Genomic DNA, 27,236 nt, shown 5'->3' with positions numbered 1-27,236 from the left:
TTTGCTCTGACTCGAGTCTTTGTCAGACAAACTGAAGGTGGGAAAGTTTGGTTCGGAGCTAGCTCTTCTCTCGTGCTAAGGTAAGGCCTCCTGCCACTGCCTTTGTATCGGAGAGATGCTCTTCCGTCCATGTTCACAGACGATGTAGATTGCACAGTGAGACGCTGCAATGTCAGAATGTGCCAAGCATAAATATGCAGGTGCGGGTTTAAGCTCTGCTCCCTACGTATATCCTGGATTTTCCTATCCTGGCTGCAGCTTGTGCTCTAGAATCTAAAGTTCCAATTCAAAACAAAATTAAGTCTCTAACTCACACGGTTGCAACCTTCCCGCCCCCCTCCCCAGAAAAAACAAAACAACCCACCTCCCAAAATAAAATCCACCCCCTTTAAAAGTGGCCCAATGTAAGCAGTGCAGGAGGTCTCCCGGAGCTTTCAGACAGCTTGAAACTGTATCTCCCTCAGACATGAACTGCCACATTTATCTGAATGAAATGTTGACTCTGAAACCTAATGACAATGTTGTAAATGTCTGTATTGTTGACTATTTCTGCTGATCAAAGCAGGTTAGAAAGAAACGGGATGAACCTATTATGAAGGTCTCCGCAGTCTACAGCAAGTGGCATCTCATTTTGGCATTCTGTGTGGATGGGGTTTAGGAGCGAACCGTAGCCCCACTTAAGCTAACCCCCTACCGAAATCTCCAGCACTAAAGTGTCTATGTATTTGAATTGAGTTGCATGCAGGCTTGCAGAAACCAGCTGACTCCCTACAGGAAATCTCAGCCCTTATGGAGAATGGGTACAGTTTAAAATGTAACCCTTCTGCCTGTCAGAGTTGGCCGCAACAAGGGCCGGGTTCAATATCTAGGGGTTCCATTACAATAACACAAAGTAAAACCGGCTCGAGCCCCCACCCAGTGACCTGGGACAAATATATACCACCCCCGCTGGGCTCCTCCAGGAGGCAATACTTCCCCTCTCGCAAGCACAGAGTCTGAGTGTAGCAAAAGTCTTTTAATAACAGAGAGAAACCATGTGGCATTATGTTGGGGAAACACCCACCAACAGGATTCATAACACAACCCATGAGCAAAAAACCCACCCCAAGCAAATTGGGGCACGTCCTTTTCCCTTTGGTTCTTGAGTCCAGCAACCCCAAATCACCCAAAGTCCCAAAAGTCCAATGACCCAAAAGTCTCTGTCCCTGGTCAGGGCAGCCCCAGAGTTCAAAAGTTTACCTGCAGAGTTTTACCTCCCAACCTGGGTGGAGATTGGGGGGCAGGGGAGGGGGGGTTAAGGGGCACCTTACATGGTCCAACACTGCTGGCTGCTCCGCTCGCTGTCCCACAAACTGCTCCGCCAGCCGCTCCACGTGCTACAAACGGCTCTACCATATAGCTTCAGGCTCCCCCGCTGCTTAACACAACACTCAGTGATTTCAGCTCCTTTGTGATTTCAGCTTGTACTAGGGGAGCCTCAGGGCTGGTGCACCATTAGCCCAAGGTGAATTCAGCTCAGCAGCCTGTAACCAGACTCCTAAGGGAATCAAAATTAGCTCTGATATTCCACAGTGGAGAGAGGCAGTGCAATCAGCATGCAAGGGCCTCACCAAGGGAACATACCACAAAATATTAATATCTAACCCCAACCTCAATTCACAGAGCTTTGGAACCCATGTCCCTTGCCTAGCGAGTGCTACTTAGTTCATGGCGAGTCCCTCCATCATAACAAAAGGCCAAGTACAGTTCCACTGTCCTTGATTCCCATAATCAGGGTAATAACAATTTATTCTTCCTGCCCCAGTAACAGAGACACTGGGGATCCCACAGCAGCCAAAGTAACCATTTGGGCAGCTATGGCCTCATTCTAGGCGGGGTGGGTGTGCCTATGCAAATGAGATCAGCCCCTGAAATTCTTTTCCACAACTTGCCAGACCTCACCACCAGATGTCAGGGTGGAGCTCATCCTGATTCTGCTTACATGGAGAATGGGTGCAGTTTCTAGGAAAGCAGAAGCCAACTGAAGTTAGAAGCAACTGCAGTCAGAGAGAAAGTGAAAGTGAACAAGCTGCACTGTGGAAAGCGAGCGGGAGGGAGGAGGCAGATGCAAAGCCCTGGAGAAAGAGGGTGCAGTCTTCTAATGCAGGTATTTTCCCCTGGGGATGGGGAGGGAGGGGGAAGGTTCTCATGCCTGTGCCTATGGGGTTCTTGTTTGCCCCCTGCTCTTTCTCTCAGGTATTCTCTGCTGGGTTAATGGGGCTGGGGAGGGGTCCCGTGGCCTTTCTGCTGCAGTTTAGGCCTGAGAACAAGGCTAGTCAGAGTCAATAAAGAAATCGGTGCTCACAGGAGCTCAGCGGAGCACAGGCAGGCATGGGCCCAGGAGCAGGCCCTGGGAGCAGGACGGACGCTGGGGCAGGCTGGGAGGGTGAGGGGCGGTCAGGGCTCAGGAGCAGACTGGGTGGGAGGAGTAAAGTGTTGGGGAAAGGTGCTAGGGCCGGGCTGGGGGGGATGGCCCTGAGATCAGGGGAGGCAGGTCTGTATCATTTTTGGTGATGCCCAGAACGGATCCAAGTCCCCCCGACCCTGCCTAAGGCTCTGGCAGGGAGTTTGGGTGTGGGAGGGGATTTGGGGTGCAGGCTTTGGGAGGAAGTTTGGGTGTGAGAGGGGTGCTGGCTCTGGGCTGGTGCAGGAGGGGGTGCGGGCTGCAGGCTCTGGGAGGAAGTTGGGTGCAGGAGGGGATTTGGGGTGCAGGCTCTGGGAGGAAGTTTGGGTGTGAGAGGGGTGCTGGCTCTGGGCTGGTGCAGGAGGGGGTGCGGGCTGCAGGCTCTGGGAGGAAGTTGGGTGCAGGAGGGGATTTGGGGTGCAGGCTCTGGGAGGAAGTTTGGGTGTGAGGGGGTGCAGGCTCTGGGTTGGTGTGGGGGGGTGCGGACTGCAGGCTCTGGGAGGAAGTTTGGGTGCAGGCGGGGGTTTGGGGTGCAGGCTGGGGCAGGGGGTTGGGGTGCAGGAGTGGGTGCGGGGTGTGGGCTCTGGGAGGGGGTTTTGGGTGCAGGCTCTGGGCTGGGACAGGGAGTTGGGGGTACGGCAGGGGTTTTGGGGTGCTGGGTGCGGGAGGGGGTTTGGGTGCTAGGTGTGGGCTCTGGGCTGGGACAGAGGGTTGGGGTGCGGCAGGGGGTACGGGGCTTGGGGCTGGGCTAGGGATGAGGACTTTGGGGTGCAGCAGGCAGGCTGCCTCAGGGCTGGGGTGGGGGGGCCAGAGAGGAGGACTCCCCCCAGCCCTCTCCCCACTGGCAACAGCAAGCTCTGGGGGAGCTGAATTTGCTGGAGCCCGGAACCACAGGCCCATACACCTCATGGCTCCTGCCTGAGATCATGGGCTGACCGGCAGAAAATGCATCCAGCAGCTGGCTGGCAGAGCTGGGGGGGTGGGAGCAGAGCTGCGAGCAGGTTAGTGGGGCTAAGGGCCAAGAGGTAGGTCTGGAGCAGGGTGGGGAGGCCTCAGGAGCAGGTGGGGAGATAAACATGGGGGGCAGATTCAGGAGCAGGTTGGGGGGGTTAAAGGAGGGGTCCCAGTTCAGGCAGGTCAAGTGGGATCAATATGGGGCCCCAGGTTCAGGAGCAGGTTGTGGGGAGTTAATATGGGAGCTGTGGGTTCGCAGGCAGGTTGGGGATAAAGGTGGGGCCCTGGGTTCAGGGGCAGCTGGGTGGGGTCTTTGCCCCTGGTTTCCATGGAACCAGGATTTTGCCCAGTACAACGTAGAGTCTTTGTATTCCTGTCCTCTCAGCGGCTGGAGCGAGGTCCCCCCAGGGACACAGGAGGGTTCATTGAATGGGTCTCAGACCTATTGTCAGCGTTTGTCTTGCATTTTGAGGGCCAAAGGCATCGCTAAGATCCTAGTAGCCCATCGGTGTCGGTGGAGTTACACCAGGAGTGGGCGTGGAGGCCTTGTGCACATGCACTGGGTGCCAGATCAATGCAAATTGCACTAATTCCATACCATTTACACCTGGTTTCTGACCAGCAGCCACCCAACCTGTCACCTTCCCCTCCATTTATAGCCTTGCTGAGCGTGGCCCAGCCACGTCCATTTACCCCAGGCTGCATTGGGCCCAACAGCTACATAGGAAACAAAATTAGTAGCTTTAGCAAATGGAAAAGTGTCTGTGTCCCTAGCTGGCTGCACCCAGGGGCAGCGAGTTATATGGGCCTGTGGTGCCGGGCTCCAGCAAATTCAGGGCCCGGGGGGCCCGGCTCCACCAAAGTTTGGGGCCGGGTCTCTCCCCTGGCCCCACCTACTGCCCCCGCGTGCCTGACCTGGGCAGTGGGTGGCTGCCCCCTGCAGCTCCCTCGCCAGCTACACGGGATCGGTGCAGCCGGCAGGCTGCGGCGACTGCGGAGGGAGGGGGGAGGAGGCACATGGCAGCCCCCACCCTGGCTGGACCTGCTAAGCAGCAGCCTGAGGGGACCTGGGTAAGTGTCATGCTGGGGGGGGCTGGGGAGAGCCCCCCCCAGAGCTCGCTGCTGCCGGCAGGGAGAGGGCTGGGGGGAGTCCTCCTCTCTGGCCCCCCACCCCAGCCCCAGGGCAGCCTGCCTGCTGCACCCCAAACTCCTCGTCCACAGCCCCATGCCCCGCACCCCGTCCCACACCCCAACCTTCTGTCCCAGCCCAGAGCCTGCACCCTGCTCCCCAACCCCCTCCCACACCCAGCACGCCGCACCCCCCGCACCCCAAATCCCAGCCCAGAGCCCACACCAAGCACCCAAACTCTCTCCCGCACCCCACATCTCCTCCTGCACCCCAACCCCCTGCCCCAGCCCAGAGCCCACACCCAGCACCCAAACTCTCTCCCGCACCCCACATCTCGTCCTGCACCCCAACCCCCTGCCCCAGCCCAGAGCCTGCACCCAGCACCTAAACTCTATCCCAGAGACCGCACCCCAAACCCCCTCCCAGAGCCATAGGCAGGTGCGTGTGAGGAGTGTAAGGGTGGGACTTGGACCCGTTCTGGGCACCACCAAAAATGGCACAAACCCGCTGCCCCTGGTTTCATAGGACAACGTGTCCCCGATAATCGGCGGCTGCCAGTGAACTTGTAACTCTCCAAGTCCGTTTGCAGGTAGTTCCCTGCTCGGACAAAGGCTGCAGCTACAGGGGGGATGGGTCCCGCCCAGTGAGATTCTCCCCTGCCAGCGGGGCAGGCTCAGGCCCTCGGCACCACTTACCCTCCACCTCCGGTTTTCACCCTCTGGGGCTGCCTCAGCCTCTCCCCACAGCTCTGGAAATGCCGCCGGGTAACCCAGGGCTGAAGGAACAACCCCATGGTTCTGGGGTGGGGAGAGCCAGGCCTGAGGCTGGCACCTCCATCCTGCAGCCCGCTAATTAATGCACCGGTCGCCCTGTGGGGAGCGGGGAGAGTGGCATCTTTTAACGGAATAAGCATTTGCTCTCGTCTTTGCCAGGCAAAGTGCACATGGTAAAGCGTGGTTCAGCGTTGGCTCTTCTCTCCTCTTAGGGCAACCCTCCCTCCTTTGGCTTTGGACCAGAAAATCCGTTTGCCGTTCAAAGGGCGCCCCTTGGAGAGGAGATTTGGGCTGCACAATGATGCACTCAAAACTCAGCACGTGCCCGACGCGAACAGGCAGATGCAGCTTTCGCTCCGCCCCCAACACGTAGCCGGGGGTTTTCTACATCTCGTGCTCCAGAATCAAAGTTTTAATTTAAAGCAAAATTCTGCCTCTCACTCTGAGCTTCGCAATCTGTTTTCATTTGCAGACCCCTAAAAAATGTCAAATGGAGGCGTGGACCCCTCTGGACATCTATTGTCTGTATATAGAATTGAATTCTGTTCAGTCAGTGTTAGGTCCAAGTCTTTCGCGGACACCTTAGGGTATGTCTACACTACGAAATTAGGTCGAATTTATAGAAGTTGGTTTTTTAGAAATCGTTTTTATATAGTCGATTGTGTGTGTCCCCACACAAAATGCTCTAAGTGCATTAACTCGGCGGAGCGCTTCCACAGTACCAAGGCTCGCGTCGACTTCCGGAGTGCTGCACTGTGGGTAGCTATCCCACAGTTCCCGCAGTCTCCGCCGCCCATTGGAATTCTGGGTTGAGATCCCAATGCCTGATGGGGCAAAAAACATTGTTGTGGGTGGTTCTGGGTACATGTCCTCAGGCCCCCCTCCCTCCCTCCCTCCGTGAAAGCAAGGGCAGACAATCGTTTCGTGCCTTTTTTCCTGAGTTACCTGTGCAGACGCCATATCACGGCAAGCATGGAGCCCGCTCAGCAAACCGTCACCGTATGTCTCCTGGGTGCTGGCAGACGCGGTACTGCATTGCTACACAGCAGCAGCAACCCATTGCCTTGTGGCAGCAGACAGTGCAATAGGCCTGAAAACCATCGTCATCGTGTCTGAGGTGCTCCTGGCCGCTGCGGTAAGGTCGGTCAGGAACGCCTGGGCAGACATGGGTGCAGGGACTAACATAGGAGTGACTCGACCCGGTCATTCTCTTTAGTCCTGCAGGCAGTCCTATTGTACCATCTTATGGTGAGCAGGCAGGAGATGTGGATGGCTTGCAGTCCTACTGCACCATCTTCTGCCAGCCAAAGATGTAAAAGATAGATGGAGTGGATCAAAACAAGAAATAGAGCAGATTTGTTTTGTATTCATTTGCTCCCCCGTCTCTCCCTCCCTCCGTGAAATTAACGGCCGACAATCATTTTGGTGAAGTCTGTCAGGGGCACCTTGAAAACTTTAATTCAGTCCTGCCTGAGATACCAGAGGGAGGGATAGCTTAGTGGGTTGAGCATTGGCCTGCTAAACCCAGGGGGTTGAGCTCAATCCTTGAGGGGGGCATTCTGTGTGACAGTTGTTTTTGTTTCTCCTTGATGTAAAGCCACCCCCTTTGTTGATTTTAATTCCCTGTAAGCCAACCCTGTAAGCCATGTCGTCAGTCGCCCCTCTCTCTGTCAGAGCAACGGCAGACAATCGTTCCGCTCCTTTTTTCTGTGCAGACGCCATAGCACGGCAAGCATGGAGCCCGCTCAGATCATTTTGGCAGTTAGGAGCACATTAAACACCACGCGCATTATCCAGCAGTATATGCAACTCCAGAACCTGGCAGAGCGATACCGGGCGAGTAGGCGACATCAGCGCGGTGACGAGAGTGATGAGGACATGGACACAGACTTCTCTCAAAGCACGGGCCCTGGCAATGCGGGCATCATGGTGCTAATGGGGCAGGTTCATGCGGTGGAACCCCGATTCTGGGCCCGGGAAACAAGCACAGACTGATGGGACCACATAGAGTTGCAGGTCTGGGACGATTCCCAGTGGCTGCGAAACTTTCGCATGCGTAAGGGCACTTTCATGGAACTTTGTGACTTGCTTTCCCCTGCCCTGAAGCGCATAAATACCAAGATGAGAGCAGCCCTCACAGTTGAGAAGCGAGTAGCAATAACCCTGTGGAAACTGGCAACTCCAGACAGCTGCCGGTCAGTCGGGAATCAATTTGGAGTGGGCAAATCTACCGTGGGGGCTGCTGGGTTGCAAGTAGCCCACGCAATCAAAGATCTGCTGATATCAAGGGTAGTGACCCTGGGAAATGTGCAGGTCATAGTGGATGGCTTTGCAGCAATGGGATTCCCTAACTGTGGTGTGGCCATAGACGGAACCCATATCCCTATCTTGGCACCGGAGCACCAAGCCGGCGAGTACATAAACCGCAAGGGGTACTTTTCGATAGTGCTGCAAGCTCTGGTGGATCACAAGGGACGTTTCACCAACATCAGCGTGGGATGGCCGGGAAAGGTACATGACGCTCGCATCTTCAGGAACTCTGGTCTGTTTCAAAAGCTGCAGGAAGGGACTTTATAACACAGAGATAAAGAACGGATGTTGTTCGAACGCCAGCAAACATACGCTGCAATGCTTTGTTCTGCAATGATTCCCGAGTACGTGCTACTGGCCTGGAGTGGTAAAGTGTCCTACCATGGTGGATGGAATAAGGCTGCCCTCCCAGAAACTTTTTGCAAAGGCTTTTGGAGTACATCCAGGAGAGCCGCAAATGCCAGGGCAAATTAATCATTAAACGTGCTTGCTTTTAAACCATGTATACTATTTTAAAAGGTACGCTCACCAGAGGTCTCTTCTCTGCCTGGCGGTCTGGGAGGCAGCCTTGGGTGGGTTCGGGGGGTACTGGCTCCAGGTCCAGGGTGAGAAACAGTTTCTGGCTGTCGGGAAAACCTGTTTCTCCGCTTGCTTGCTGTGAGCTATCTACAACCTCATCATCATCCTCATCGTCATCTCTTTCGTCCCCAAAACCTGCTTCCATGTTGCTTCCATCTCCATTGAAGGAGTCAAACAACACGGCTGGGGTAGTGGTGGCTGAACCCCCTAAAATGGCATGCAGCTCATCATAGAAGCTGCATGTTTGGGGCTCTGACCCAGAGCGGCCGTTTCCCTCTCTGGTTTTCTGGTAGGCTTGCCTCAGCTCCTTAAGTTTCATGTGGCACTGCTTCGGGTCCCTGTTATGGCCTCTGTCCTTCATGCCCTGGGAGATTGACAAACGTTTTGGCATTTCGAAAACTGGAACGGAGTTCTGATAGCATGGATTCCTCTCCCCAAACAGCGATCAGATCCCGTACCTCCTATTCGGTCCATGCTGGAGCTCTTTTGCAATTCTGGGACTCCATCATGGTCACCTCTGCTGATGAGCTCTGCACTCACATGCAGCTTGCCACGCTGGCCAAACAGGAAATTGAAATTCAAAAGTTTGCGGGCCTTTTTCTGTCTACCTGGCCAGTGCATCTGAGTTGAGAGTGCTGTCCAGAGCGGTCACAATGGAGCACTCTGGGATAGTTCCCGGAGGCCAATACCGTCTAATTGCATCCACAGTACCCCAAATTCGACCTGGCAAGGCGATTTCAGCACTAATCTCCTTGTCGGGGGTGGAGTAAGGAAATCGATTTTAAGAGCCCTTTAAGTCAAAAAAAAGGGCTTTGTCGTGTGGACGGGTGCAGGGTTAAATCGATTTAACACCGCTAAATTCAACCTCAACTCCTAGTGTAGACCAGGGCTTAGACACAGTCTGCTGATCCCCAGGGGTCCGCAGACCACAGGTTGAGAACCGCTGCTCTAACTTACATGGCTGGGAAAAAAACACTTTAAAATGTGACCCAGTGTAACCAATGCAGCGATATCTCCCCGAGGCTGGAGACAGCTTGAAACTGTATCTCTGACAGGCATGAACTGCCCCATTCATCAGTGGAAAGTTAACTCTGAGACCTAATGACAGCAACATAGATGTCTGCATCGTTCACTAGTTCTTCTGATCAAAGCAGGTCAGAACGAAAAGGGATGATCCTATTATGCAGGTTTCCACAGTCTACAGCATGTGGCATCTTGTTTTTGGCTTCATGTGCGGACGGGGCTTAGGAGCAAACTGTAGCCCCTTCCTCCAACCTCACCCCTGCCGAAATGTCCAGCGTCCATATGTTTGGGCTGAATGGCATGCTGGGCTGTGGGAAACAGTTAATGTTACACATGGAAGCTCAGTGGACAGTGGGGGTGGTTTCTATAAAAGCAGGAGCCAGCTGAGATAGCAACTGTGTGCCCAGGAAGCAATAGGCCGAGTGAAAGAAAAAGTTATTTTGTGTAAAGAGAAAGAGCCGGGTGTGGCAGCAGAGCAGGGAGCTGTGAGGTGTTGGAGAAGGAAGGTGCAGTCCTTGAATGCTGGTGATTTTCCCTGAGGCGGGGGGGGGTGTTTCCGACTGAGTCTTGTTTGTCCCTTTGGGAGTCTCGTTTGTCCCTGGCCCTTTTTCTAACGTACAGTATTTATTGGGACTGCTCAGTACCCCAAACCCTGAGGGGCCAGTACCATGCCTGGTGTACCGGGACTCAGCGGTAAGCCCCATACGCAGCTAGGCCGTGTAGGCGCTAGCCCTGGTGGGTCCCAGGAGCCACTCAGACACATGGCTCAGGGAAAGGGTGTTTTACTGGGGCTGGCAGGAAAGGGGAAGGTTGCAGGTACCCTAGATACAGAGCCTTCAACAGTTCCAGTTCCAGCGGTTCCTGTTTGGGTCCCTGGGGCCGTCCAGAAAGTCAGGGCTCCTTAGGCCTAGTGCCTGGGGGGGCCTTCTCCCATCCAGCCTCCTGTCCAGCAAGTAGGAGCTTGCAGGCTTCCAGGCTAGATTCAGTCAGTGTCTCTCACTGGGGCCCCTCTGCACAGGCTCCCTGCCCACCCACTGCTGCTGCCCCATAAGTCCCGTGGAGCCCTGCACCCAGCTGTGACGACCAACACACACAGCCTGTCCCACACAGGGCTCGGTATATGGGTCCTGAGGATTCCCCTCTGAATTCAACTTCTCTCCAGCTCCCTGCTTGCCATGTGGCTGCTGCTTCGGCTTCTCTGCAGCCTCTGGCTTGTCATGCAGCCACCGCTTCCAAAGAGAGCCTGGTCAATCCATGGTCCAGGACCTTCCCCTTCCCTGGCCAGCAAGAAGGGGATGTGCCGTGGGGAGGGCGCTGACAGGAGTTGTAGTCCCCTGCTTTGCTAATCCATCACAGAATTCTCTGCTGGGTTCTGCAGGCAAAGCAGGGAGCCCTGGACCTTTCTGCTGCAGTTTAGGTGTGAGAAAATAGCTGTTCATAAGAACAGCCCTACTGGGTCAGACCAAAGGTCCATCTAACCCAGTATCCTGTCTTCTGACTGTGGCCAGTGCCAGGTGCCCCAGAGGGAATGAACAGAACAGGGAATCATCAAGTGATCCATCCCCTGTCGCCTGTTCCCAGCTTCTGGCAAACAGGCTTGGGACACCATCCCTGCCTATCCTGGCTAATAGCCATTGATGGACCTATCCTCCATGAATTTATCTAGTTCTTTCTTGAACCCTGTTATGGTCTTGGCCTACAAAACATCCACTGGCAAGGAGTTCCACAGGTTGACTGTGTGAAGAAATACTTTCTTTTGTTTGTTTTAAACCTGCTGCCTATTAATTTCATTTGGTGACCCCTAGTTCTTGTGTTATGAGAAGTAGTAAACAACACTTCCTTATCTACTTTCTCTATATCAGTCGTGATTTTAGAGACCTCAATCATATCTCCTGTTAGCCGTCTCTTTTCCAAGCTGAAAAGTCCCAGTCTTATTAATCTCTCCTCATACGGAAGCCATTCCAGACCCCTAATCATTTTTGTTGCCCTTTTCTGAACCTTTTCCAATTCCAATATCTCTTTTTTGAGATGGGGCGACCACATCTGCACAGAGTATTCAAGGCGTGGGCGTACCATGGATTTATATAGAGACAACATGATATTTTCTGTCCTATTATCTATCACTTTCTTAATTATTCCCAGCATTCTGTTAGCTTTTTTGACTGCCGCTGCACATTGAGTGGATGTTTTCAGAGAACTATCCACAATGACTCCAAGATCTCTTTCTTGAGTGGTAACAGCTCATTTAGACCCCATCATTTTATACGTATAGCTGGGATTTCCAATGTGCATTATTTTGCATTTATCAACATTAAATTTCATCTGCCATTTTGTTGCCTAGTCGCCTAGCTTTGAGAGATCCTTTTGTAGCTCTTCGCAGTCTGCCTGGGACTTAACTATCTTTAGTTATTTTGTATCATCTGCAAATTTTGCCACATCACTGTTTAGCCCTTTTTCCAGATCATTTATGAACATGTTGAATAGGACTGGTCCCAGAACAAAGACCCCTGGGGGACACCACTATTTACCTCTCTCCATTCTGAAAACTGACCATTTATACCTACCCTTTGTTTCCTATCTTTCAACCAGTTACCAATCCATGAGAGCACCTTCCCTCTTATCCCGTGGCAGCTTACTTTGTGTAAGAGCCTTTGGTGAGGGACCTTGTCAAAGGCTTTCTGAACATCTAAGTACACTGTATCCACTGTATCCCTTGGTCCATATGCTTGTTGACCCCCTCAAAGAATTCTAGTAGATTGGTGAGGCGTGATTTCCCTTTACTAAAACTATGTTGGCTCTTCCTCAACAAATTATGTTCATCTATGTGTCTGACAATATTGTTCTTTATTATAGTTTCAACCAGTTTGCCCAGTACTGAAGTCAGGGTTACAGGCCTGTAATTGCTGGGATCACCTCTGGAGCTCTTTTTAAAAACTGGCGTCACATTAACTATCCTCCAGTCATCTGGTGCAGAAGCTGATTTAAATGATAGGTTAGAGACTATAGTTAGTAGTTCTGCAATTTCACATTTGAGTTCCTTCAGAACTCTTGGGTGAATCCCATCTGGTCCTGGTGACTTATTACTCTTTAGTTTACCGACTTGTTCCAGAATCTCCTCTAATGATACCTCAATCTGGGACAGTTCCTCAGATCTGTCACATAAAAAGAATGGCTCAGGTTTGGGAATCTCCCTCACATCCTCAGCTGTGAAGACCGATGCAACGAATTCATTTAGTTTCTCCGCAATGGCCTTATCGTCCTTGAGTGCTCCTTTCGCACCTCGATCGTCCAGTGGCCCCACTGGTTGTTTAGCAGGCTTCCTGCTTCTGATGTACTTAAAAAAAATTTGCTATTACATTTTGAGCCTTTGGCCAGCTGTTCCTCAAATTCTTTTTTGGCCTTCCTAATTGTATTTTTACATTTCATTTGCCAGTGTTTACACTCCTTTCTATTTTCCTCACTAGGATTTAACTAACACTTTTTAAAGGATGCCTTTTTGCCTCTCACTGCTTCTTTTACTTTGTTGTTTAACCACGGTGGCTCTTTTTCAGTTCTCTTACTGTGTTTTTTAATTTGGGGTATACATTTATGTTGAGCTTCTATTATGGTGTCTTTAAAAAGTTTCCACGCAGCTTGCAGAGATTTCACTTTTGGCGCTGTACCTTTAATTTCTATTTAAATAACCTCATTTTTGTGTAATTCCCCTTTCTGAAATTAAATGCTGCAGCACTGGGCCGCTGCGGTGTTTTTCCTGCTGCAGGGATATTAAATTTAATTATATTATGGTCACTATTATCAAGCGGTCCAGCTATATTCACTTCTTGGACCAGATCCTGTGCTCTACTTAGGACTAAATCCTCTGGTGGGTTCCAGGACCAGCTGCTTCAAGAAACAGTCATTTAAGGTATCAAGAAACTTTATCTCTGCATCCCGTCCTGAGGTGACATGTACCCCGTCCATATGGAAATAATTGAAATCCCCCATGATTATTATTATTGAGTTTTTTTATTTTAATAGCCTCTCTAATCTCCCCGAGCATTTCACAGTCACTATCACCATCCTGGTCAGGTGGTGGGTAATATCTCCCCACTGCTGTAGTCTTATTATTAGAGCACTGAATTTCTATCCAGAGAGATTCTATGGTAAAGTTTGGTTCATTTACGATTTTTACTTCATTTGATTCTACGCTTTCTTTCACATATAGAGCCACTCCCCCACCAGCATGACCTGTTCTGTCCTTCCGATAGATTTTGTCCCCTGGTATTACTGTGTCCCATTGATTATCCTCATTCCACCAAGTTTCTGTGATGCCTATTATATCAATATCCTCATTGAATACAAGGCTTTCTAGTTCACCCATTTTATTACTTAGACTTCTAGCATTGGTATATAAGCACTTTAAAAACTTGTCCCCTTTTAGCTGTCTGCCACTACACCATGTAATTGAATGGGACTCTTTTTCATTTGACTGTTTCTGATCAGACCCTGCCTGTATTTTATCATTTTCCATCCTTTCATCTTCACTAGGACATAGAGATTCTCTATTAATGGATCATCCCCTCAGGGATTCAGTGTAGAAATCAGTGCTTACATGAGCTCAGCAGAGCAAAGCCAGGCATGGACCCAGGAGCAGGACTGGTGGTGTTAAGGGGGCAGGTGCTGGGCAGGCAGGTAGGGTGTTGGGGGCAGGCAGGATTCAGGAACAGATGGGGGGTGGGTTCAGGAGCAGCCTGGGGAGATTAAAGTGTCAGGAAAGGGTTCCAGGGCTAAGGGTGAGGTGCTGGAGATCCTGGTGCAGGCTGGAAGGGCTAAATGGTGGGAACAAGCAGCAGCTGAAAGAGCTAGGGTATGGGAGGTGGGTCTTGTGTCCATGAGCCAGCTGTCAAGGCTTAGGATAGAGGCCTTGGGTAGGGGCTGGTCAGCAGGGCTAAGGGGGAGGGAGCAGGTTTGGAAGCAGCTTAGTGGGGCTAAAGGTGAGGGTGGGGTTCAGAAGCAGGTTGGGGGATAAATGTTGGGTGGGGGCTGGGTTTAGGATCAGATCAGGAGGGGAAAGTGCGGGGGCAGCTGCAGGAGCAGAGAGTGAAAGGGATAAATGTTTAGGCTACAGGCCCAAGTTCAGGAATCTGGAGAGGTGAGACTAGGACTTGGTGGGCAAGGAGACTGGGTAACAACCTGCTACTGCTATCAGTTACTCAGTTACCTCAAGTGGCAGAGGTCTGTGCGGCGGCTCTAAAGGTTCTGACCCTGCTGATGACCCATGTGGTCGTCAATATGATGCCAGATGATGGAATTGCCGTTGAAAAACATTTTTAAAAAAAACTTAGGAAATGACTTGCGTGCACACACACAACCTATGTTAAAAGAACATTACTACGGTTGCCAAGTTAAGCACTCAGAAGGTAGGAAATGCCAGAAATAAGGTTGCCACGCAGCCTTAATGGTACAGCCTTTAATTACATGATCACATACTATGTTTTCCTACCCCTGACACAACGCCTCCCAGAGCACCTCAACAGCACCACATCACACCCTACCCAGCGCTGTAGCCAGGGTGCACTGATTTAAATCAAAGCCATTTAAATAACTGATTTTAATCCTGATTTAAATCAGCAAGCAGGAGTTATTGATTTAAATAATTTTAATCTTGCTTTGCATTTGTACCTTTAGATACTTATGTAAAGAAATGTTGAGTCTCAGTGGTTGCTAACTATGAAAAACATGTTGATTTGCAATGAATTAGAGCCTTCACACTAAATTTGGTGGTACTTTTTGCTAACCAGGAGGATACACTATATCTATACAAATTTATTTAAATAATTACGTAGCCTAACATACATTTATTTGGATTCTTAATTTTTACATTTCTTTATTATATTAGGAAAATGGTGAATGATGAATTTCTTATTTCTGAAATTATGTTTAATTTTTTACTTATGATTTGTGTCAAGCTCTGTTTTAATGGAAATTGGAATTCATGTGAAAATGTGCAAAAAGTGCATTTAAAGTTTTGTTCTTATTAGTTAAATAAAACTACCTTAAATGTGCTGAATATAAGAAAAACATTTATTAAAACATATTTCATATTTAAAACTGACAGATTTATTAAAGGAAGCATTATCTGTGGGTAGTAAATTGAAAGATTGTTTCTGTTCATCCCAATCTTCAGGGTTTTAGAACTAGTAGATCTCATTCTCTCACACTTAACTTTTATTCATAGATTGGAAGAGAAAAACAAGAGTTCCTGCTTCATCAATTCCCAGTTAGTTTCTTAACTTTGAATGAACTGAGATGAAGAAAATGTTCGCTGCACCTGCAGAAGAGGCTACTGCTGTCAAAAGCTGGTTTAGTCCTTTGGCAAACTCTGGTTCCAGGTGCTTAGATAATGACTTCCAGCCATTCAGTGGTTTGACCTTTCTTTAAAAATTAGCCAACAAATGTACTGCTTAATATTAATTGTGTTTAAATGATTTTAATACATCATAGTAAGTTTAAGCCTTAAAATATATTTTGATAATTTAAAATAGGTTTATTTTTAAAAAGAAAAATATATATTTAAATTAAACACAAAAATCCTTAATTTTATTTTATTTTTTAAAACTCATAATTTCTTATCCACCCTGGCTGTGGCTAAGCACCACAGTGTAGCCCATTATATATTGCATAAGGCTGGGAATGGAGCAGGTAGAGGTAGGGAAGGAGAGACAGCTTCATGGAAGTGTGATATTATTTTTCTACTCCATTTCACAGCCATGTCTACGGGAAAGGAAAAACCCAAGAATTCAGTGCAGGGAGATCCTGCAAAGGATGGACTAGCCAAGAGACTGGAATCAGTGGGTCTGAGTGCAGAGTACTGGCTGCCTAAACTGCACAAACAACTTGGAGTTACCTCTATCCAAGCCTTGAAACACCTGCGATATGAAGACTTCCGAAAGTTAGACGTACAGCACACATGGGAAAAGCAGGCCCTCCAAGAACTACTTAAGACAGACAGCAAGGCAACAATGACACAGCTGCAGGAGCAGCGCTTGGAGATGCTAAAGAGGCGGCAGGAGCAGGCTAAGTCAGCACTGAAGGAGCTAAAAGAAATGCAGGAGAAAGGCAGGAGCCGCTCTGAGGAAGCTGTGAGAAAGAAAGAGGAGGAGCTGCGGCAAGTTATGGACATAGCCCCACAGTACTGGGCACCACCTGAGAAGTGTTTGAAGGAAGTGATAGAGAATGTGCACAAACAGTTAGACCTCCTGAAGGAGACGGTGTCCCAGAGTGAGAATCTCCCTGACAAGGACCTTCTGAGATGGGCATCAGGAGGGCTGGCCCTGCAGGGCATTTACAAAACCAACAAGCTTGCAGAGATGGTGGAGAAGCGAGAGCAGCTCATAGACATCCCAGAAGGGTTCAAGCTCTTTGGTCCAGAGCAAGGACCGTTGTTTGAGAAAAAGGAGTTTTCATCTGCCGAAGCAGAGTCCTCATTCACCAGGACCATGGAAAATCTGGGCTTCAGCATTAGCGTTGCAGCCAAAGGTGGGTTTGGGGGGTTTAGTGCTGAAACCAGCACAGATTACAGCAGCTCTTCAGGGTCCGAACAAACCCACAGATCCCGCTCAGAACACACCTACATTTGCACCACCAAGTACAACTACATCCCACTGGCCTCAGGCTACTTCCCCAAGGCTCAGCTTCGACTTTCCAGTGCAGCACTGCAAGAGTTAAAAGAGATCGAGCAGCTTTTGAGTCACACCCCAGAGCCGGACAAGCTCAACATGCTGAAGAGCAGGGGCGGGAGTTTCTTCAACCGATTCGGGTCTCACGTAAACCAGGGTCCGCTTCACTTGGGTGGGATATTCTGGTGGAAAGCGTCTTCTGAGGGATTCCGGGCAGAGCAGCTGGACGAGATGAAGAAACGAACATCTGATGAACTCAGCAATTATGTTGGGGGCAGCTATAGAGGCTTCGGTTGGAGCGTTGCACCTGGTGTTACCGCATCAAAATCAGGTTCTGAAGCCTCATTTCAGGGCACAGACAGAAAACAAATCCAAACAGAGATTCAGCTGTTTGTGACCAAGACAGGAGGCCCACCTGGAGTGGATTCACTCACAGCATGGAAATCTGGGCTTATGACTAGTAACAAAACCTGGAGTGTCATTGACAGAGGCTCTCAGCTGATTCCAGTGTGGGAGGTAATCCTGTCCAATCACAGACAAGACTTTAAAGATGTTTATCAAATGAGCAGCAGCCTCACAAGGGCCTATGAAGCCCTAACAAAGCTAAGTGCAAGTACATTGGTTGGGGAGGAGTTAGTCAGTGCAGTGGATGAGGCCAAATTGTTTTTAGAGGAAATGAAGACCTGGGAAGTCACTGGGGATGAAGAACAGCTGGTGACTCTGCTCAATTTTAAACAGAAGCTACATGAAAAAACAAAACACAGCAGGACCTGGATTGACGTTTGCCTGTCGGATAAGGTGCTTCAAGATTTCCTGGAAAACACAGTTTCACTGTGCAAAGATTTACCTGCACAAAATACTGAATACATCAGATCTCTGCTGCGCTGCCTTCTGGACCCTCATGTCTATTCAGTTAAGAATTTCCCCAAATCTTCCTCCATTATGCAGTGGATCTTTCATGCTGAAGAAAAGCAGCAAAAATCTATCCGTGTTTCTGAATTTGTTGATTTCATTCAAGTCCTACAGGAAATGAAGAATTACATACAGAAAGTTACTTATGACCCTATGTCCTCTGCAGCAGCAGTGGAGGAAGCAAAAGTAAAGGCCAGCTTGGATGTGAGCTTAGCTTTGGGTTCCTTGCAGAAGGCTCTACAGGGCCGAGAGCAGATAGACATAGAGCTGTTATTGCTCTCCATTGCAGCCAGCGCAGGATACCGGGTGGACAGTCACACTTTTCAGTATCTCCTCGGGTGCCCAGAAATTAACTTCATGTTAAAGGAAATGCAAAAGGCACATGAGGGATATTTGACGCTTAGGGGTCAGGATGTTTCCAGAGCTCAGGCTTTCCTCTTATTGACAGGTCTTACAGTGACAGCAGCTGAATTCAAAGATGTGTCTCCAGAGGAGAAGAACAAACGTTTTACTTTTATGAAGTGTCACCTGGGACACTTGTTGTCAGGTGATGTAGCTAATGTCTTTATGAAGCCTAATGCATGTGATGACTGGAATGCCCTGGAAAGAGACCTAAATACCCTTGTAAAAGGAGAATATGAACCTTCCAGTAGCAATCTGCACAAACAGGATATAAAAAAAGAACTAAAGAATGTCTGTCAAAGGGCTAAGCAGATAACCCTACCAAAGCCACAGCCCCAAGCGCCACCAAATGATGGTAAAATATCTGAAGGATTCAAAACTCAAGACTTTCTCAATTTGATCAAACGACTTGGACTTGAAAACTACTATCCAAGGAAAATGGGGATGGCAGATTTCCATGTGATTGACAAGACCTCTTTACATGACAGCCAGCCTAGCACTGAGAGTGAACTGCCATTTCATTTTTTGCAAAAACTGTTGATGCTGGACTATCGGGTACGGTATCTGGTTTGCAAAGATGACTGTAAAACAAAACAAGAACGAACAAGTGCCTTGAACACGTCAAGCGAGGTGAACGAATCCTCAGAGGCAACCTCAGATATCTACGAGGACTTTTTAAATGACGATGAGGGAACTAATGAGTCTGTTACACCAAGGCAGACACACGTGCACCCAATGGACGTCCAGATGGCAATTTTTAATTGTGCAGATGATTTCATGAGACAATATCTTTCAACAAAGCTCGCTTTCTGCCAGTTTGCACTCCCACTTCTGGTGCCCAATCCTTGTACTTCACAAATAGAATTCCCTCTTTGGTCCCTTACACAAGTTAAAAAGAGTTGGCAACATGTTGAGAAATCAGGAGAGGAGGCTAGCATTAAAAATTATAAAAATAAACTGATTTATCAAGCAGATACACCTGTGGTGTCCTTCACACGGATTGGTAATTCACCTCATTCTTCAAAGTCTAAGATCCTGAATGCTCTGCTGAGTAAGCACAAGCATGACATTTTTTTCCATCGTGATTGTAGAGGCAGCAGAAAAGATTGTCTCCTGATGAACGGTGTTGTAGAAATCTCCTGGTACTGCCCAGGTGGAAAGGATGACGACAGATTTGACAGTTGCATCGCATTCACTAATCTTCATGGGGATGCAAGAGAGCATGAGCAACAAGTCAGATTTTTACAGGAGATAGCTTCTATAAATGTGGTTCTCTTTACAACTTCTGATGAGAACAAAATAGGCAAGCAAATTGTAAGTGATTTCCTGAAATCTCCAAAGCCTTTTGTATGTCTTTTTACTGAAAAAGAAAACATTGCGGCAGGTAAATCCAATCTAAACATAAAAATAGGCATGAAGAACAGAAATGAAGCAGAATTAATTGATGAACTGTCAACAACAATCAAAGATTTATTGGCTGGTTCGAACCTCACTTGTAGTCTTGAAACCTGTGTAGAAATTGCTCACCAGCATGGTTTTCTCATTGATGAAGACAAAGAAGAGTGTAAGCAAGCCAAGTTAATGGCACAGACAGTGATGGCCCTCTTCAAGGAGAATAACTTACTGGGCATGAAGGAGAAGCTATTGCCTCTTCAAGGAGAATTATGGCACAAGTGGTGTAAGAAAGATAAGGAACTTACCCGTGTACACGATAAAAGGAAGAGAAGCATTGAACAGCACCGGAGCCAAATTGAATCAGAGAAACATGCTATACGACATGATCAGATAAGGAGAGCATCCTCCCTCAATGATTTAATGAGGTCGGTGCTGGAAATTCTCCAGTCCCATTCAGAGACCACCAAAAAATATTTCCTGCAGTGGTTGAAAGTATTTATGGATGACTTGAGCTCTGACCGCCTTGCAGAACTTCGCCAAAAATATCATATCCTGTGGTCACAACTGCTGGAAGAAACAGACCCAGGAGAAAATGGTGACTCAGAAAATGTATTGAAAAGTAACTTGGAAACCGTCTCAGCTGAGATAACTGCTTCTACGATTGGCCTTGAACATATTTTGAGAGAGGTTGCTCAGATTTATGAAGCTCTTGGTACTTTGCCTCAAGAAGATCAACATTTTCTTGAACTTCCACAAATTGCAGCTGACCTGATGGCTTCAGGGTATCCCATTGAGCTGATGGATGGTGATGCTTCCTACGTGCCACTGAAATGGGTGAGAGCAGTTTTTGACAAGTTGACTGAGAAGTTAGGAGACAAAAAGGTGTTTGTCCTTTCAGTGCTTGGCATCCAGAGTACTGGGAAGTCAACATTGCTAAATGCCATGTTTGGTCTTCAGTTTAGTGTCAGTGCAGGGAGATGCACCAGGGGAGCATTCATGCAGCTAATTAAAGTGGATGAGAATCTCCAACGAAGTCTGCACATTGATTATATCCTAGTCGTTGATACTGAAGGGCTTCGGGCCATGGAACTAACCAGTAAATCAACACTCAATCATGATAACGAGCTAGCCACCTTTGTCATTGGTCTTGGCAACATGACTCTGATCAATATTTTTGGTGAAAACCCTTCAGAAATGCAAGATGTCCTGCAGATCGCTGTCCAGGCATTTCTGAGGATGAAGCAAGTAAAGCTCTCCCCAAGCTGTTTGTTTGTACACCAAAACGTTGGAGAAATAACTGCAAAAGAACAGAATATGGAAGGACAAAGACGCCTCCAACAAAAGTTAGATGAAATGACAATTACTGCAGCCCAGCAAGAGTTCTGTGATGTAAACCGCTTTAGTGACGTTATCCGATTTGATGTGAACACCCACATTCATTACTTCGCTCACCTCTGGGAAGGAGACCCACCAATGGCACCTCCGAATCCCAGCTACAGCCAAAATGTGCAGGAACTAAAGAGCAAGATTCTCATGGCTGCCACAAAGGAATCCAAGGGCAGTGTTTTAAGGCTGTCAGAGTTAAGAGTCCGAATTGGTGATTTGTGGAAGGCTTTATTAAATGAGAACTTTGTTTTCAGCTTCAAGAACACGCTGGAGATTGCAGCGTACAACCAGTTAGAAACAATGTTTAACCAATGGACCTGGCAGCTGAGAAGTCACATGCTAGAGCTGCAAACAAAACTGAACAATCGAATTAAGAAGAGAGAAATTCAGCATGTCACCAGGAGAAACCTTGAAGAAGAAGTTAAAGAAAAATATCATGCCATCATGAATGACACAGAAAGATTCTTCACTGAGGATCAAAACAGTGAAATATTAATTCAGTGGAAAGCAAGTACTGAAAATAAACTGAATGATCTGAAAGAGTCACTGATTGATGAAACTAAGAGGAAGTCTGAAGAACTTATCAAACTGAAGAAGAACCAAAGCAAACTTGTTGAAAAGAAGTCAGAATATGAAAATGAGCTATTCAAAAGAAGCAAAGAGTTGGCTCTGAGATTAAAAGGCGAGGAACTAAGTGAAGCAGCATTGGAAGAAAACTTTGATGGCCTTTGGAAACGATGGGTCTATGAAGTATCTTCAGATGCCCCTTCTGCTGAGGAACCTGACATTAGCATGGATGTAGAAAACATTCTTCTGCAGCATTTTAAACAGGAACCCAATATAGCAGAGAAAATTAAAAGTTCCTCCTGCAAAAATAGTTTTTCTGTCGATATTTCCAAGCATATTGTCCTGAAGAAAACACTAGGCATCTTCCATAAGACTTTGGATAACTGTGATATAAAGAACATAGAGCAGGTTACAGTTCACATCATAGAGCTTGTTAAGATGAACATTGATATGAAGGAGCAGCAGAGAATGGATTATAATCAAAGTTACATTCACGAAATATTGAATGAAATAAGAAGAGAGGTGGACTCTGCAGCCAAAACCTCAAAATACACATTTAATAATGAGTACAAAATAGAGTTATCCCTGTATCTGTGCAAAATGGCAGCAGAACGGTTTGCAGACATGCACAGAGCATTTAAGAATTCAAATGATCCAACCGTCTACCTTGGAAATAAAAGAGACAATTTCTTTAAATGTTTTCAAATTTCCTGCCAAGGAGCAACCTCCATCACAACATTTGCTGATTTCTTATGCACCAAGCTTTCTGCAGCTCTCCGCCAAGCAGTCTATGACAAGACTGCCATTGACATAGTCAATGAGATGAGGTCTAACTATTCAGCCTTCAATGGCAATAGATCCAAACTGGAAACCAGCATTCTGATAACCCTGGCAGAGGAGGAAAACTTTGAGAAGTACAGACAATACATTCATTTCCCACGGGACTTCTTAGAGAGTTTTATCAAGAAATGCGTTGATGATTATTGTTTAGACAAGAAAAATCCAAGACTGAAGAATTTCTTAAATATTTCCCTTGATTCTTTCCAGACTCTTGTTCTTTCAGCTATTCATGACTCGACTAGGGTTGTCAAAGATAAATATGGCAACGTATCCTTGTGGCTGGATGAATTTTGCAGCAGACTTGGAGATTACTTAGACCTTCCCAGAAGTGATCTGAAAAGCATTGAACATCAGGAAATAAAGGACATAGAGTTTCTGAAAGAGGCAATGAGTAAATCTTTTCCCCCGGTCCTAGAAAACCTGAAACAGGAATTTGCTGTGGTTGATATGGAGCCACTTAAAGTGAAGCCTCATAAAATACTATTCAAACAGCTCTGTGGGTGCTGGGAGCAGTGTCCCTTTTGCAAGGCTCTTTGCATAAACACAATACCTGGTCATGACGGAGACCACAGTGTTCATTTCCATCGTCCTCAGGCCCTGAATGGTACCCAGTGGTATGGAACAGACCAGCTTGTCACTGAGATCTGCTCTAGTCTTGTGGCAAGTGACTACTTCATGGTGCTTTGTGAAAAGAATCAAATTCCATATAAAAATTATAGACAAGCAGGACCTGCTTATGCCAATTGGAGCATCACAGCAGACAACTCAGCACAGTCTTACTGGAAATGGTTCGTGTCCCATTTCAGGTCAATACTGGAACAAGATTATTGTGCAAAATTTGAGGGCAAAGGAGCAATCCCTCCAGAGTGGGGCCAGATTGAAAAGAAGACCGTAATCTCTGAGCTGAAACAGCTGTAACATTAGTATAGCATCCCCTATATAAAAAGGGGACATTAATGTACCAGACTTTGTTATTGTAGCCAATTAGTTTATTTTATCAGCCATTTATTATTGTGTTATTTAGTGTAATGGATAATTTATATGCTATTTTTTCTATAATTAATGTATGCATAGTAGATTTAAATTGTAGGGTTATAGACGGTGTAAGATTAACCAGTATTTAGGAGTGTTGTGTGTGTATTAGACATGTAGGTGAAGCCTGGCTGGTATGGAAGGCCGACAGACTGAGGCCTGTAAGATTTTAGCTTAGCTAGACTAGGCCATAGGCTTAGGAATGCTTGGCAGGAGTGGGTGACCTACAGGTAACTCCATGCCAGTAAGGTCACAAGATTACTGTAAAAGATGTGCCAATAGGTCATGTCACGGAAAAACAGCAACTGACAGCAATGTATTGTCCAAGACCACGAGATCCCTGATTGTAACATCATGGAAAGTCCTGTCCTGACCACAAGTTGCCATAGACACATGTTATGCGAAGATGCAAATGAGAATAAGGAGAACTAAGAAACAGCCTTTGAAAAATGGGGCACCCCAATATTCATGGGGTGTGGAAGTACAGATAAGGAAAAGAGGGCTGAAACCTTCATGCATATGCATAAGGTGTTAGGTGTGGTCAGAACTACAATATAAAAGAGATTCCTTGGTTGGGTAAAAGTGGGAAGACCCCAAGGGAAACCCCAGCAGGAACCATCCCTCTATCAATGATTGTCTGTTGAGAGATCCATCAGACCCTAGAATATCTTTGAGGATGTGAGTATGTCTGTAGAAGTTATTGCATGGGTTTCTGTATGATTTGTATAGACATGGTGTGACAAAGCTCTGAGCCTGCATTGGTGGGTCATGTGCTTCCGGGCAGATTCAGTGGCCTCCGAAGCTTGCTAAGGCCCTCAATGTGACCTCCCTTTCTCAGTGTAGTGGCAAGGGTCACACCTCCCGAACTACTTTATCACAAGCCAGTATGGGAGGTGGGAAGGGGGGATACCCCACAGCCTCTGTTGCTCCTTTTGAGCTAGTCGGCGCAGTTCAGCCTCCTGCCTGGACCGAGGCCTGCTTCCCCTCTCAAGAGGGTCTCCATAGAGCATGGGGGGGGAGGAAACCCGGGCCCACCCTCTACTCCGGGTTCCAGTCCAGGGACCCTAATGATAGCAGTGGTTGGCGGCTTCCCCTTCACCACTGGAGCTGCTTTGATTCCTTGGGCCACTTCCCCGTGGTCCCCTTTTTCTAGCTTCACCCTTACCTCAGGCTTCAGCAACGCTTCCTCTTCTCTAGCTCCTTTCACTGGGGCTCCCTTGAGGGAACTGGAAGAAGAGCTTTTAAGCAGTATGAGTGAGATCTTGATTGGTTCCAGCTGTCTCCATTAGCCTAACGGCTTTAACTGGTTAATTGGCATCAGGTGCGTTAATTGACCAGGAGTAGCCTTTGTTTGGCTATCCAGGGAGCAGGGACCTGCTCATCCTGAGGCTGATATACCTGCCTCCCATCACTCTCTTATATCCTTCTGGTCCGAGTCCATCACAATGGGTAATTGTAATTTTAATTATTGCTTCAATTAAATTTGCAGTACAGATAAGACTTTGTACTTATGATTGTGTTCGTGGTCACTATCCTTGGTCTTGGTGTGTTCCTGGAGACTCCACATTTGAGAAAAATTTGGTGATTTTTCACTCCGTTGAGCTTGAAATTGGAGCAACAGGAGCTGAACCCATTGGAGCGTGATACCAAATCACTACATTCAATTTAAATTAAAAAAAGACTGCACTATAGACAGTGGAAGAGTGATTATTTCTATTGGAGCTGGTGGAATAATTCACTTAACTCTTCTTCAACAGCATTGAGAGCTTCTTTCTGACGTCCTGGAACATGGCTGAGCTGTCCTCATGGAAAATAAAGCAAATTAAATCCTACAGAACCTGAAAGATGCAAATTTTGATAATAAAGTGATTTTATGGTATTATTAGAGTGGGGCCTGTTGTGATTATTGAGCCTAAAACTACCTCAATTGTAATCTCAAATGTAAAAGGCATGTGACGGTTCATAAGATGATACACTAAACTATAACTTTTTGCCTGCTTGAAAATTAATCATAAAAAGTAGGTAAAGTTGTTTTCAATAATGAATGTTATCAATAAGTGCAAGAAAACCAGAGAGAAACTGGATTAGTCCCAAAAAATAAAAAAGGCCAACTGATATGGTACAAGGACTATACTGAGATTATGTGTGGTAAACAAGATAATATGAAACTGGAAATTAATGGCTCCCAAATGGTATAGCAGCTATTAGGACTAATTGGTGGACAAAATAATGAGGGGATAAACTCTTGGGAGGATTAGAGGGGGTTAAAAAGAGACTTTGAAACAAAAAAAATCTCATCCTAGCCCTCATGTGGACCTCTCTCAGCATCCCAGCTCAGCTCTTTGTATCTTCCCCAACCGCCAGACAGAAGGAGCAGGCCAGATAAAAGGACTTTCTTCCTGAGAGGCAACTAGCACAGGGATCAGGATGTTTCCAGAGCTCAGCCTTTCCTGCTGTTGACGGGTCTGACAGTAACATTTGAATGTAAAGACGTGTCTCCAGAGGAAAAGAACATATGTTTAGCTTTTATGAAACATCCCCTGGGAAACTTTTTGGAAAGTGTAGGGGACAATTTCCTGGTGCAAGTGCTGGAGGAACCTGTGATGGGTTGGATCACAGAAACCCCCTTGGAGCTGCCAACTGATGTGCCAAGACTACTTCTGTCCCTGCTTTCCCTGCCCTCCCAGCTTGGGACTTCAGTGCCCTGCCTGGTTTGAGTCAGACCCGCTAGCCTGCTGCAAACCCAGACCCAGGTCTGAACCACGTCCCCTAACAACTGTAGGCTTAATTGAAAGCAGCTTAAGAAGTGTTCCTGTCTTTAACACTCAGTTGCCCAACTCCCAATGGGGTCCAAACCCCAAATAAATCTGTTTTACCCTATATAAAGCTTATACAGTGTAAACTCATAAATTGTTCACCCTCTATAACACTGATAGAGAGATATGAACAGCTGTTTGCCCCCCCGGCCCCAGGTATTAATACATACTCTGGGTTAATTAATAAGTAAAAAGTGATTTTAATAAATACAGAAAGTAGGATTTAAGTGGTTCCAAGTAATAGCAGACAGAACAAAGTGAATTACCAAGTAAAATAAAATAAAACCTGCAAGTCTGTGCCTAATACAGTAAGAAAACTGAATACAGATAAAATCTCACCCTCAGATGTTTCAATAAGCTTCTATCACAGACTGGACTCCTTCCTAGTCTGGGCACAATCCTTTCCCCTGGTATAGCCCTTCTTCCAGCTCAGGTGGTAGCTAGGGGATTTCTCATGATTGCAACCTCCTTTGTTCTGTTCCACCCACTTATATATCTTTTGCATAAGGTGGGAATCCTTTGTCCCTCTCTGGGTTCCCACCCCTCCTTCTCAATGGAAAAGCACCAGGTTAAAGATGGATTCCAGTTCAGGTGACATGATCACATGTCACTGTAAGACTTCATTACCCACTTGCCAGCACACACGTATACAGGAAGACTTACAAGTGAAACAGAGCCATCTACAGTCAATTGTCCTGGTTAATGGGAGCCATCAAGATTCCAAATCACCATTAATGGCCCACATTTTGCATAATTACAATAGGCCCTCAGAGCTATATTTCATATTTCTAGGTTTCAGAGTAACAGCCGTGTTAGTCTGTATTCGCAAAAAGAAAAGGAGTACTTGTGGCACCTTAGAGACTAACCAATTTATTTGAGCATGAGCTTTCGTGAGCTACAGCTCACTTCATCGGATGCATACTGTGGAAACTGCAGAAGACATTATATACACAGAGACCATGAAACAATACCTCCTCCCACCCCACTCTCCTGCTGGTAATAGCTTATCTAAAGTGA

General features: G+C 47.3%; 1 protein-coding gene across 5 annotated transcripts; it reads left to right on the top strand.

Annotated features, from left to right (window-relative positions):
• Positions 1 to 1,975: 1,975 nt before the first annotated feature.
• Positions 1,976 to 25,285, top strand: LOC140908430 (interferon-induced very large GTPase 1-like). 5 transcript variants are annotated; one of them, XM_073335501.1, is made up of 4 exons: positions 1,976 to 2,146; positions 5,512 to 5,886; positions 15,429 to 15,582; positions 15,959 to 25,285. In XM_073335501.1, the coding sequence occupies exon 4, from the start codon at positions 15,961 to 15,963 to the stop codon at positions 23,287 to 23,289; it is 7,329 nt and encodes a 2,442-aa protein (XP_073191602.1). In that variant the 5' UTR covers positions 1,976 to 2,146; positions 5,512 to 5,886; positions 15,429 to 15,582; positions 15,959 to 15,960; the 3' UTR covers positions 23,290 to 25,285. The 5 variants fall into 5 exon arrangements, with proteins under 5 accessions (XP_073191602.1, XP_073191601.1, XP_073191605.1 ...); XM_073335500.1 differs by lacking the exon at positions 5,512 to 5,886; XM_073335503.1 differs by lacking the exons at positions 1,976 to 2,146; positions 5,512 to 5,886 and adding an exon at positions 5,904 to 6,434.
• Positions 25,286 to 27,236: the final 1,951 nt, after the last annotated feature.

Source organism: Lepidochelys kempii, chromosome 3 (genome assembly GCF_965140265.1).
Source record: "Lepidochelys kempii isolate rLepKem1 chromosome 3, rLepKem1.hap2, whole genome shotgun sequence".
In the NCBI taxonomy this organism is placed as follows: domain Eukaryota; kingdom Metazoa; phylum Chordata; order Testudines; family Cheloniidae; genus Lepidochelys; species Lepidochelys kempii.
This window is presented reverse-complemented; position numbering and strand designations above follow the sequence as displayed.